This window comes from Galendromus occidentalis, unplaced genomic scaffold (genome assembly GCF_000255335.2).
Source record: "Galendromus occidentalis unplaced genomic scaffold, Mocc_1.1 scf7180000075579, whole genome shotgun sequence".
NCBI lineage: Eukaryota > Metazoa > Arthropoda > Arachnida > Mesostigmata > Phytoseiidae > Galendromus > Galendromus occidentalis.
In genome coordinates this window covers 14866-28641 of record NW_003803569.1, presented here as the reverse complement: position 1 = coordinate 28641, position 13776 = coordinate 14866, and the positions used below count along the sequence as shown (strand labels likewise).

Genomic DNA, 13776 nt, shown 5'->3' with positions numbered 1-13776 from the left:
TGTTGCTACCATTGTCGTTTTGGTCTCGGCCTAATGAAGGAAGTCCATGGCGCCCGATGAATGGTGAAACGTTGGACAAATAAAACAATACTCCTAGTGACGGAGGGCTGGGCCGGCGCCTAAACGTTTATCGTTCGTGCATCATTCATCCTAGTACGGAGATAAACGAATAGATAGCAGCCTGCAAAGTTCTCAACGTAGCATCGAATTCTCTCTCTGATGTAGCGCCATCAACACGGCAGATGATTCGAGCGTCGGACTTCACCCGCGGGACGACGGAGAGAGGGAGACAGGGGGCGAGAAAAACAGAATTGCGTCGCTAATCAGCTCCCGAAGAGCTCGTCGAGCGCGGCGCTGCGCTTAACAAACTCATCACAAAAAGCTTAAGGATTTGCTCCTGCCGCTCGCTTGCTTGCTTGCTTACTCGCTCACTCGCCTGTCTGCTTGTCGAGGTGCTTTTCCGTGGATGAACGCAAAGACGGATGGAGAGGTGGGAGCCGAGCCGATGGGGATGTTGAGACGCGTCTTGCGGGGACGGGGCCGACTGTTGTTGGCGCTGCAGCGACCCATCTCACTTAAAAGTGTCAGCCGCACCCACTGCGCTTTGAAGTGGAGCGAAACACGGATTTAGACAAGCGATAGGGGTCGGGCTCCCCTCGTACAAGGAAAGCCAGCTCAGCCGGGCGCGCGTTCCCAGGCCGGCTAAACTTTGACAGACAGCAATCGAACGATTTCGGATAAAGTCCTCCTTTACCGAGGTGCTCTCTGCCGGGACGGACCCCGGCCGAGTTCCGGAATCTTCGTTCCCTGAGCAGCCCGAACCAGTTCTAATTTGTTTTCCCGCCGCGCCGGTCGGCTTCACCCAACCGCAACGCCGGAAGAGAGGCACCGTGCGCATAGGATTCGATTGGACAAGTTATTCCTGAAGTTTTGAGAATATGTACGGATCGGGCTCGAATCAAGTGTTTTTCTATGGAATACGGGTCGAGACAGTCGCCTGAAGAGAATTCCTGCTCGGGTTCTAATGAAAAAAAAGCCAAATAGAACGAAAGAAATGTGGAGCGCTCCCAGCGGGCACATTCTATCGCCTTGGAGCAGCTGGACGCTACATAGCGGCCTCGTTCCACCTCCCAAGAGGCAAATTACCACAACGAAGTTCAATTTAGGGAAGACGAAGAAGAGAGCCGACCTCGAGATTCAACGCGTAGGTTCTCTCCAAGCGTTTCCGCTTATCGTTCTGCTACAAACGCTCCGTTGGTCTACCACTGCTCGAGCGAGCCCGAAACGTCTAGCGCGAAATGCTTTGTGCTCAGCATGTGTGTGATTGCGAGTCTCGCGGAAATGAATCAGGGTGACGGCCCGGCGGGAACCTTCGAAGTTTTTAGGAACACTGATGAACATCGTTAGATACTCGTAGAGCTCGTTTGAATTCGCTCCGGGATCGGGGCGAGACTCGACCGGATTTCGGATGAAATTTCCTTTTCTACGAATCGAAGAGCGCTTGGTGCGGCAAGGCTTCCTCCAGCGGGGCCGGGTGTTCCATAGCGAGCGACCGTCCGACGCGGGATTATCCCTGGCCGTCGTCTCTGGTGGATGAGGTGTCTTCGTCCAACTGATCATCGATTTCCATGAACACGAGAGCATTCATCCGAGGAAAGGAATAGTAGAGCAAAGATCGGACCAAGAGAACTATTCTGTGAATAGAAAGTGCAGTCCCGCACCAGCGGAGCACAAAGGTACAAAAGCTGGCGATGACATCGAGCCACCGTTTGTCGGTGATGAAAGGACAAGCGGGAGGCGTGCACGAACATCCGTGGTGGGGCTGGGAGAGCCATTGCCGGATTGGAGATCCGCAGTCGCACAACTCCCTCGAGGCTAAAAGAAGCAGCAACGGGAGCGTGGACAACAAGAAACAACAAAGGAGTCCTGGCCCGGTCGGACTCCAACTTTGCTTTCTCAAGTCTTTGGCTTCTCCTCCTTTTTTCTTTCGTTTTTCCCTCGTAGAGAGAACGGTGTCGCTGGCCTCCCTCAGATAAATCGAAGAGATATCGTTGAGCTGATGGTGGTCGCGATCCCGTGCGGGTTGGAGGTTTGTCGCTACGCGGAGCGACAGCCAACGCACCAACACGCCAACAGCACCCGCTCATCACGGAATTTATCTCAGCGGCTGCGACAATCCTTCCGCTCCATGTCTATGTCGGGCAACAGGCTCGACACTGTCCTCTCGGGAGGTCCTGCTGCTTTCGGGCAGGGCTTCTGCCAGGAATTCCATTCCCAACAAATATGGGAGGCGGAGACTGAGAGCGCGATTCTCCCTCCCGAAGCCACCCCAAGCCGTGTCTCCAAGGTAGTTTTTCCAAAATCGGTGAGCAACTCAACGGCTCATCGCTCGTAGGCGGCGGGAGCACTTTGGGCGCCGCGACGAACTGCAGGAACTTCGAGCGTCGTCCCGCCGGGCAATCCGGTCCCGGATTGATTTCCCATCGGTGGGAAAATCTCCAACCCGAACCTCGGTACACAGTTCCCTCGCTGTTGGAGCTGATACCGGAGGAGACGGCCGTCCATAGAAAAAGCGGAGGATGCAAGATGGATCATGACCTCCAGCTCCCCCCTCGAAAAAAAGCTCAGAAAGCTCGTCCCCGAGGCGACCAAGGAGCAGATTCAACGAGCGCCGGAATCGGCCCGATGACTTTTAGCGAGATTACCTCCGACCCGTCCCGCTCCGAGCAAGTCGAACTTAGCCACTGGGGAACGGGTCGCGCGTGGGTCACGTCCAAACCGTGTGTTGGGGGTGAGCGACAGACCCAGCTACTCAGGGACTGAGCGATCGGGGAGGGAAAGAGGCAAACCACAACTGAAAAATGGTTCTTGTCAAAGACACGACCGGCCCCCATAACTGCGGAATCTGCTCGCGAAGAAAACCACCGCGACCAGCGTGCCCAATCTCCTTGCCCGTGCACCTCATTAGGCGTCGACTAGCTATGGGTCCAACAAGGACTTCCCTAATCGAATCCCACAATCAGAGCTGATTACCAGGTAGGCGGGATCAGAGGGTCCCTTCTGCCGAGCTATAAAGACCAATGGACGGATAGCCGGACGCTTACGCCAAAGGAAAAGATAGTCTTGCTGCCACAAGCGAGAACGATAGTTTCGTGATTGTATTCATGACAACAGACGGAAGAACTATCCTTCAAGTCAGGGCCCAGGCCGCTCCCGGGGCCTGCTCGTCGAAGTCGTAGGCCTAGACTACAAGGACAGCGACGTCGAGCGCACGCGTGCTGAAGACCGACAGCGGTCGTTCGCCTCGAACGGAACTGTTGTCCTGCTTCCACGTCCCACTGGAGGCGAGAATCCGACGATTCCGGTCGCTTTCTCTTCGACTATGGCGAAGGACACAGCGGACTTTAAGCATCGCTTTGTCTTCCAACGGTACCGAAATTGCTTTCCTGACTCCGTTGTTGGCGCCGTCCGTGCGCACGCAGCCGGAAAAGCTTGAAATTGAACAACATTCTCCGCGCACCGCAATTCCTTCTAGTCTCCCAAGTCATCGACCGTGGCCTCCCGATTTGCCAGCTGAAGACTGCTGACGATAGATTTTATTTTCTCCTGGCGGCGTCGGCGTCGTCCTCCCTCCCTCCGCTCCCCGCGAGCAGGGCTGGAGGTCCGCGAGACTGTTTCTTTGACATTTTTTTTTGTTTTTTCCGCCAGTCCTCGGTGGGTTGACGGCACGCGGGGAAAAAGATGGGAATGATGAGCGCGTAGAGCGACGAAAAGGATCAGGAGCCAATCCGATGACCATCTGTCTTCGACGGGCGCAGTTCGCCGTTTAGCCTCAATTGGATTTCTTTTCGGCGGACGCCGCCGTCCTTGTCGTTTTCGTCGCAACCATCAAACAAACGCTCTGCTTCTTTTTCTGTCCTACTTTCCTAAACTGTAGGACACGAATGAGGGAGGAATCGATCTCCAGGAATTCTTGCGCGGCGAGAATTTGAATTGCCCCAGGCTAGACGCGTTCGATGGAGCCGGGAGGCTCGTTGGGTCAATGGATCCGTCTCCGCCTTATCCTTGCCGCCTGACCCTCCCTCAGGCCCTACTTTGCTTAGCCTCGGCACATGTTTTTCGCGGAAAACCAACGCTGCTGGTTTTCTCTTCCTCAGACCTTCGGAGATCCTAGATTCCTCGCTCACTCCTTTTTGTGCTAAATACAACAGCTACTCGTTCCCTCCCGCTGTTCTGGGCTCGGCGCCCTGACCCTTGGCTTCGGTTCCTTTCCTTGTCCGAAGTTTTTCTTCTCCACCTTTTGTTCGGTGGAATTCTAATTCCGAGTGGCCGGCGGGCAAAGGGGCATCAGGGCAGGTAAGCAGGAAGGGAGCATCGGAACGGCAAATTCTTGGCGTTAAGCCGAAGGAAAATATGTGGGGTTGGGTGATGCCTACATTCCTGGGTGGATGGAGGGTTTCGCTCATCTTATCCGACAGAATAATGCTCCCTACTGGAAGCGTCATCTTGTGCGCCGTTTCCCCTCGCACCCGACGGCTCGGCTTGAAACAGTGCCCCGTATCCGCCACCTATGGTTTGCCCAGCAGGGTCTCTCGGAGCAGCAACCCTTGATTTCGTGGGAGCTCCCGTCAGAGTCGCCCGTCTCGTTTTTGGGGAGTTTCCCGCGGCCGAATCACGCTGCTTCGAACTGTGGTGGCGGCGTCGGCGTCTTTCTTTTACTGCGCGAGCTTTCCGCCGTTTTCCCGACCGCCCTCTTCCCTTTGTTCCTCCACGCTGCTCCCTTCGGTGAGTGCCGAGGCGTCGCTCGGATCTCCGGGATAGACGCAAAAAACCCTGCAGAATTCTCTCAAGCGACTCTCCGCGACGGCATGGATATTTTCACGATACATCGCGGATATTGCGACCCGGCTCATTTGATGCGGATGCCGCCCTGTTGTCGCACGAGTACAACTAGCCATCAGCACGGACTCGCTCCGCTGCTCGTATCTTGTCGAGAAATATTTCAGGATATTAAACAAAGCGGCACGGTTTCGAACAGTTTCCCGAACGAGCCGGGGAGGGAGACGCTCGTCACACAATTAGGATATATTGCGTCTCGGTCAAATAAAAATTTGTTCGCACAGAAGACGGAGCGGGGTTCGGAGCGGAAACGATTCCTCTCCGTCGAGAGCTTCCGAGTGCCCCTCGCGTCGTCGGTCGTCTTTTTTTGTTGTTTGAAGTTCCTACCCCGTTCCCGTGAGTTACGATGTCGTACGTTGGGTGAGAGTCCGGGCATCCAGATCTCCCCATGGTCAATCGCCGTTTTTCTCCTCCTCCTCCTTCTCCTCCCTCGTCCCCCTCGGTTCCCTCGTGTGTGTCGTGCCGGATGGTAAGTTTAGTTTTGATGCCAGTCCTCCCCTATCGGCACTCCAATGACCCACCGAGGCTTTTGATTACGATTCTTGTATATCGGGTAGACGGAATCGCACTGCATCGGAGTGATGCATACTCAAGAACTTCGTCCATTCATCATGTATGTCATCAGCGCCGTCGCGGGCTGGACCATCAAGCCCTGCGTATAATTTATGAGAGAGGTCAGGAGGCTAGCTGCATACGAGCTGCTCGGACTCCGCAGCAAGAGAACTTTCTTATTATCCTCGTCGCTCGACCATATGATGGTAAGCCACACCATCCGAAGCCAGCTGCTAATATGAGCGAGGATCATCGCGTCATAGACTTCAGGAGCTCAGCGACAGGGGTGAATCTACCGAACGCTCCACTGACGCCGGTTATTCTCGTTCTCTGCTCAGCCTCCTCGCATTACTGACAGGTTTGCGGACTGCTTTCCGGAAGGAGGCCCCGAGGTGATACGATGGGAAAATAGGGGGAACAGAAAACTGTGGAAGGAGGGAGTTCTGAGTACGGCTCGCATACAGCCTGGCAGCCTGGTTTCCGAATTATACGAAGACTGCATTAGGGAGCTCCTCTGAGAAAAGCAGGAACATGTTGCAACTACGGCGAACACATTCGTGAGGGATCGTTACGACTACAAACTGATTTCCTGACGACCCCCACGGAAAGCGCACCCAATCTCGGCGGCAGATGAGAGCACGAAAAAGGAACGGAGTTCCATCCGCTCGAGGGAAACCTCGTGCAAAGGAAAGTAATCAAAGCACGGTTTTCGCTGCATGCGAAACGCGCCTGGAAAACCTTCATTTATCACTCTGCAGGCCGAGACTGCATTAGCAGGTAGTCGAGCGGACGGAGAAACTTCAAAGGAGTCCCTTTGGCTTCATTGCTGCGTCAGATGTTGCTGCTTGCGGCGACGCCGACGTTGTCGTCGGACCTTCTGCATTCATCGTGGGACTAGCAGAAGCGACCGCGCCGTGGGCTTCACTTGGGGCTCGCTTATCAATATTTAGCATCGATCTATGAGGAGCAACTTCTGGGACGCAATGGAAAAGTCCCGCAGAATGTTCACGCACGGATCGCGACCTGGTGTCTCCTACAGGCCGGCAGCATTCGGTTTCGCCGACGAGCTTTCCAATATGGTCATCGTAACTTGTATCATTTTCATAATTCAAGGAACAGCAGCTGGCGCCAAACCCGCTCCAATCCCGAGCGCTAGACGGTTCGTGGAGCAAATTCGCTTCTTCTTTGTTTTCTTCTATTAAAGGATTACAGCGGCATCCGAAAGGCCAAATGTCAGATGGTTCTATCGGGAATAAATCCGACCGATATCCCATCGACGGCAAAGCTGACAGTCGCTGCATTGAATCACTTTCCCTTGCGATAGACCCCGAAATCACGCCATGGTTCTAGCGCGAATCCTCTGCGAACTGAGTGGATGACGCGAACAAGACGACCGAAGTCTTTCACGGATCTCTCTCGCGGATACTCACGTTCGGCGACGCTTTTCCGGAATTCTCTGCGCGGTTTCACATTTTAGCGTTCAAAAACTTTCTGGCGATTTCGCCGGATACGATATCGGCGCGTCCAGGACTCGCGGCTGAGCGCACCACTCAGCGCCGAGCTCGAGCCGCTGTCGCTCTCCGACGGTTTCCAATGGCAAGTACGGCGCGTTCTCGAGTTGGAACGGACAATGAAACAACATCCAGAAGTTGGAGCAGTTGGAGCGAACGCACGCACTGAGAGAACACTCTCGTCGAATCGCCAGCAGGCAACTGATGTGGAGGCTCCAGCCTTCGTGGAAGCTTATCTCTCTCCCACGGTTGGGACCCTTTCTCCTGAGAGTCCTGACCAACACCGACTCGCTAGGAGTTTTACCCACAATCAGTCTAGCCCGAAGCCTGCAGCTCGGAGGACGTATTCCTCGGCGTCTCGGTATCGCCGCTCCGCCGGTGTGACGAGCTTGCGAAGTCTCCGATAAACTTTGTTGCGAGTCTCGCGTCACAGGAATTTCAAATACACATATTTTTTTCCTGGAGTGAAGCGATCGAGACGCTCGAACCCTTATTGATTCGCCTTTCCTGCGCTCCCAGAATGTACGCATTGCGCGGAATCTTTAAGGGCCATTGCTCCTTATTCCGAACTACTTAGAAGAGAATACCCGCCTAGGACAATTGTTTTTTCATATCCGACATTGACGTTTCCTCAGAGTATTCGACAGCGCATCGCAAAAACAACAGTCCCAATGTAAAATCGAGTTCCGTGCGGTCGTTCTGCAATCAGTCGTAGTAGCTCGAGCTCCGCAAGGCTCTGTCGGGGCCGAACGGTGTTACGAAAGCCAGAACATCCCATGTCGTCGATGGCTCGTTTGTTCAGACGTTCCTGGCTTTGAAGCCGTTCTGAAGAGCTGTCCTTTTATGTTATGCTTTCTCCCCCTCATCTCGAGCGGACAACTTCCGACGAATCCGGACGTTTGAGACGAGTTCGTCAAAGCAGAAGGAAAGCTCTTGCTCAGGAAAACTCGAGACGGTCAAGCACACGAAGAGGTCGGGAAGCACCGCGCTCCCGATATCCTGAGATATCGGCAGGGGTAGGTGAAGTCCCGGCTGACGTAAAATTCTCTCCATCAGTCAATCAGCGATTTCCGCTATCTAATTCTCTATTCAGCGAGAACGAAAGTAGCTTGAAATCGTCTTAAAAGCTGAAAGTGATCCGGCTGACCTCTGACATGTTGTGGTAATACCATTATGGCCACCATTACGAGGATTATTTGTTGTCGAAGAAGGTCAGGGAGGTCGCAGACAAACGCGATCACTTCCTACATACGCCCCGTCTACATTCCCTCTGACACAGCCCGTTCGTTGCTCCCTCTCGAGGTCGATGTCGATACTGATCACTGCGGAATATCTTGTCGGACGATATTGAATCTATCGGAAAATAATTCCGTATCGATGCCCATGGAATATCATTCCCCCGACCGATGCGAGGTCTGACTGTGAATTGTATGCATTCGACGCTCTCTTTTTTTCGCGCCGCGATTCGCCGACCTTTCCATGGAGGGTCGAACGCAAGTCTGAATATCGAACGAAGCAATGGATGTATTATCTAGGGTTGACATGATTTGTACCATGCCGCATCGGCTTAGGATCCTGTTTGCTAAACAGATGGTCTTATATAGGTGACTTTGTCGTCGGTGTGCCGATAAGCTTGAGAACTCTTTCGCGACGGATGTCTGGGGTTCCGTTAGCTGTCAATGCCTCTGTTTATATCCGTTAGTGGAAGTACGTAGTACGTGAAACGGTTTCTAGGCTTCGGAAAACAGGTGGAATGCCTGATATGGGACAGTAGGGATTTTATATATAGCCTGCTGCGGCCTCATTGTTCCAATCTCTCGCTTTACTATGTTCCGCCAAGCTGCTCGCTTCGAACTATCGAGCTGATAGTACCTGTTTAAGCGAGTTGACGGTGTTTCACTGGTTTTCACAATTAGTGCAACTCCCGCGCGGAGTCAAAACAATAAGACGAATGCTCAGCTAGCGCTATGGATTTTTTCTCTGGAGGGAGCATCGAAGCCCCGAAAATTCGCGAACGTCGTTACTCCGCTTCAATCGATGCGCGGCCGTGTAATTCGACTGTGATCCGCAATGTGAGTCTCTGCCCTGCGGCGCAGCGGCGGAGTATCGATGAGTTTTCGCTTATAGGAATGATCGATAAAAATTGAACAATTATCTAGCTCTATTTTCTGAGGGGAGAGAAGTTCAATTTTACAAATTCCTACAACTTTCTTACGCTCGTGAAGATCAGGATCCAGCGGCTTCGTGCTCTGACACCAGATCATCCAAGTGTGCGGTTATCATTGTTCTGATGGATCCGAACACCGAATGAGTGATTGATGTCCGATGCTACCGTCCGCCAAACAAGTCGATCAGACTTGTTCGTGAATTTGCGCATTAACGGAACACCTCCGCTCTTGACCCTCGTCGGAAATTGCCTCGAGTCGGTGGAAGTTGCGAAACCCATCATGGAAATCAAGAGAAAAGAGTACTGATTCTTTTTCGCGATACTTCGAAAATGGGAAGCGAAATCGATCGGCCGCACTAAAGTTGAGTAAGTCGCACAATCAGAACGCGGCGTTTTCTGATGCTCGTGCTTTCAAAGTCAAGAGGCGAATTCTTCGACAAATTGTGACACATTTATTGGAGCTTCCCTCGCTCGGCGATTGCGAAGCAATTCCGAATATACACTCGAACTTCGTCCAAAATAAAATAAATATACAAGGGCGTTCGCAAATGTTTTCTTCCTCCGACTTCGATAGCTGTCGACGGATTGCCGTTCTTTTTTCACCAATGGAATCCGTTCGGCGGCCTGACGGCGTTTGCAGCCACTTCCTCTTGTTCTTCGTAGTCGTTTATCACTATTTTGGTTCCGGCTGGAATCTCTTGTTTGCTGACTTTGCCGTGCGGACTCGGGACCTGTGAAAAACGTTCCTGAGCGCCTACTCTGATACATTGAAATCTATGGCCTCCCTCTACCGAATCGTGGAAAAATCTCTACGAGCCGAGTGCTTTTATCGTTTTGAGAAACTGGAATCGAGATAAGAACGAGGCTGAACACGACATCGACGCGATGGAACAGTTTCAACGCAAATGACCACACCGTGCACCGTAAATCTTACCTTATAAACGACAAAGTGTCCTCCCAGTTGGGTCTCGTCCACAGAATAATCCCCGTGGAAAACGTCTCTCTCACCCCAATGGCGATCGGGCCGAGAGCCGGCGGAGTTCCCCCAATCGTGCAGGACCCGATGTCGTCCCGCCAGAGCTTGGGCACCACACAGAGCACAGAACAACAGGACGAGCTGGCGGATCATTTTTGGGCGGATCTTCGTGGAGACTGGAAATCGATCTCAAGATCGCTCACAGTTCGCGAGGCAGAGTCACGTCGGTTCGAATACACAAGTTCACGCAATGTTGTTTGTTGTGTCAGCCGGTTGAAACGCGCCGGTGGTTTCTGAGCCAGACCCAACGGCTAATGCTACCCTGTCAGCGCTGCGGTGCAAGTACCAGCGACCACGGTCGCGCACCACAGGAGAGAACACAAAGACTTTCGCCGTCTACTTCGGCTTCGATGTATGATATAACCGGAGACGAACATCTGGTCGGCCTATCAGAACTTCGGTCGTGCGTTGATCTTTTCCGAAATTTCTAATGCGGCTCACTCGGATTACGGGCGTGAACGAAATTTATCTCTTCCTAACGACAGTTCAGAGTGACATTTCTACGCGATTCCGCTCCGGGCTCTGGCCCTTAGCGTTCGCCGACTACGGTACAAGACCTCAAGTCTATACTTTGAGGTGTTGTGACCGCCGATGACGGCGATCGTGTCGTAGGATGGACCCTTATCGAACGGTACAAGGGCTCCGGTCGGGAAATTCAAAAAGTCCTTCAAGTAATTTTCAGGGTGCGAGTAATGGGCTACGTTGTACGCGCGATTTTACGTACTACGAAAACGCTTCCTTCGTTGCGCGTACGTGGCCGCCCCGCGCGATTCCGCTTCCGATTAGCTTGAAAATCGTTTGGGCAGTCGCGTCAACCAGGGTTCCCCGGGTGTTTTTTCTTATTCGCTCGTTTGCGAATTCGTTATGAAGTCTACGAGAGATGGTCTACTAGTTAGACAATTCTGTTTCCCAGCAACTCGCTCAAGCCAGACGGAAGGATTCTAATTATCAGAAACGCCGTGATACTCCTCAAACTTTGATTGGGAACATTCACACAACGACGCGGATCGACAGCGGGTCGGTGTCGCAGTCGACGACCCGCGATGAGATGCGTCGAAGTTCGCGGGTGCTTCACGAGTCGCGATTACCCGATGACTGGTAATCGCCTAGAAGGAATTCTTTAAGCTGTCTCAAGTTCGCTCGATCGAATAAATATGATTTCAGCGTGAGCTTCATCTTGGACTAAATCGTTCAGAGAAGCAGCCCGCCGGCGGTTTCGAATGTCCTTCATTCTTATGAAATACATTAACAGATTTTGCCATGGGAATCTGCTGAAAAATAAAAAAAGAGCCACAGAACGTAGCATTCTTACGAAACTGACGCCTCGGATCTGGATTGAAAATGAGGGGCATGAGCAAGCGTGGAATTATTGAATACGATGCCGAATGCTGATCCGATGTGGTTTATGCGCCGACACTGTGGATACATCGGGGTCGGATGAGGCCAGCGGATTTTGGAGGCTTGAGTCATTAAAAGGTCGTAAGACCCAATAGAAAGAGAATTTGGGAGACTGACGACATCTCTATCTCTCGTGCATCACGATTCGAGCACTGAAAGCGTCGTATACGACTTTAGCGAATGGTGCTTCAGATCCTGAAATTATCACAGGAAGATATTGCGCACGTATTCTATATCCGCCACTATCCGATGCTCCCAGCGATTGGGGAAGCTTAGGGAAAATGCTCACATGGACGCCAGAGATGCGTTTTGGACTCGGCCGGAACTTAGTCGGAATTGGGCGTTTCATCGCATTGTATAGGATATAAGAGAGCGGAATGAAGATTTTGTTCAAAAAATTGTGAGCCTCCCTTGGCGTTCGTATCGATAGCGATATTGAACGACGAATGTGTTTTCTTAGTTTTCATTAGAGGTTTCCGGAGCGGAAAGTTATGGACGCCGTCGTCTCATCCTCGCTATCATGGGGAATGAGTTTGCCATGTCACCGAACGGAATATCATGGAATACAATGCCGGAGGGGCGGAGAAAACGAATACTTTTGCATAATTCAGCTACGAATGCAGACATCAATGTTTCTCCCTTTCCGCTCCCGGAATGGCATCCTCAGAGGTCTCCTCGTACGCCCTCTAAGAAAAAGACGCAGGCAGGAGCTAGCGGCACAAATCGAAGAGGAAGATTTCGTGACGATTAGGCAAGAATCAGTCCCAGAGTTCAGCGTACGCCCAGTGCTACCTCTTGGATTGACGACATAGTTCTCCAAGCATAACGTATGGCTTTATTGAAAGGAGGGAGTACAATCCGGCGGAGGCAGAGAGATGACACCCGCAAGCTCCATCCACAAAATCCGCGTAAGCTCGAAAGCTTGGGTAGTAAACAGTCAGAAACGCAGTCAGGACATCTGGACATTGGAAGGATAAGCATAACCGGAACTGGACCAGCCAGAACCGAGAGTCACGACTGACGACCCGCTTTGGTATGGAGCCTCTCCCGTCGCTGATTGATCCGGAACCTTGACCGGTAGAATCAGCAGAGACTTTGGACACGAATCACCATCCTCCTCCGTGGCCGGCGGGGATTGGTCCGCCCTTCACCAGAATTTTCCCATCCAGCCCGCCGGCGGAAGGCCACGCATCATGAGCGTGACCATCGATGCTTCCAAGATATTTCCCTGGGTTAATACAATTATTATGATATTTTAGAACCTTGTGGGAGCAACAAGCAAGTCTTGCATGGGCGGTGATGCGGAGCTCCGATGATCTGAATTCCGAGTTACGTACCTCCTTGGGAAACTTTCTGAACGTGATGTACGGTGGAGACCAAGTAGCTGGGTCCGGCGACGGCGTGGGCTTTACCGATACCCCCACCGACGCTTCCATGAGTCATGATTTGATTTCCGTAAATCGCTCCTCCATGAGTTTCCGCGGGATGACCTTGTTTCAGAATGATGAAAGTTTGCCCATGCATTTTCGGTGCTGCCGGCAGCGGATGATCGTGTGCCGGGTAGAGCTCTGCGCTGAGGACGATGTTCTCGTGGGCGCCCTTCAGCGGGATCGCTGGGGGCGGGGCGGTTTTGAATACGGGAGGGCCTTGCTGTTGAAAAAAATGCGTCGTCACGACCGAGAACTCGTGTGAACGAGTAAGGGATCCTCAAAGAGTGTTTCAATATTCTCGGAGAGCTCCGAAGATACTCTCCGCAAAACTTCTCCGTGGGGGAGCGAACGGGAAAATAGTCCGGTACGGTTGAGGGATCCGCCGAAGACGCAGCAAACCTCTGCGAAAATGGAACGAGCACCGTACCTTCAGGAAGAATGCAGCATGATGATGACCCCCAGGATGAGCTCCGGCGCAGGCGACGAGGGCGGCTAATAGTACGAACACGTTCATCGACACTTCTTTTGATCGCGCGGTTCTCACTGATGGGCTAGGGCACTTCGCGGAGTGAATGTGACGAACTCATTCGCGACCACACTACTTTATAGGGAACGATCAGGCAAGGGATCCCTTTACTGCGGGTCATCCTTTGGTACGTATGTCTGATAACGCGACGTCGCGCTCGCTCCTGGATGGAAACGAACCAGATGGCACAGCCTGCAGGATCGACTTCTCTTACGACCACGCTTCGCAGGCCTACCGATCTTACCAACTGCAGATGT

The 13776-nt window shown here is 52.6% G+C and overlaps 1 protein-coding gene across 1 annotated transcript; it reads right to left on the bottom strand.

The window, feature by feature from the left end:
- Window positions 1–12391: 12391 nt before the first annotated feature.
- On the bottom strand, window positions 12392–13563 carry LOC100904250 (uncharacterized). The gene is made up of 3 exons (XM_003737549.2): window positions 13421–13563; window positions 12901–13213; window positions 12392–12791 (listed from the first exon to the last, which is right to left on the bottom strand). The coding sequence occupies exons 1-3, from the start codon at window positions 13505–13507 to the stop codon at window positions 12670–12672; spliced, it is 522 nt and encodes a 173-aa protein (XP_003737597.1). The 5' UTR covers window positions 13508–13563; the 3' UTR covers window positions 12392–12669.
- Window positions 13564–13776: the final 213 nt, after the last annotated feature.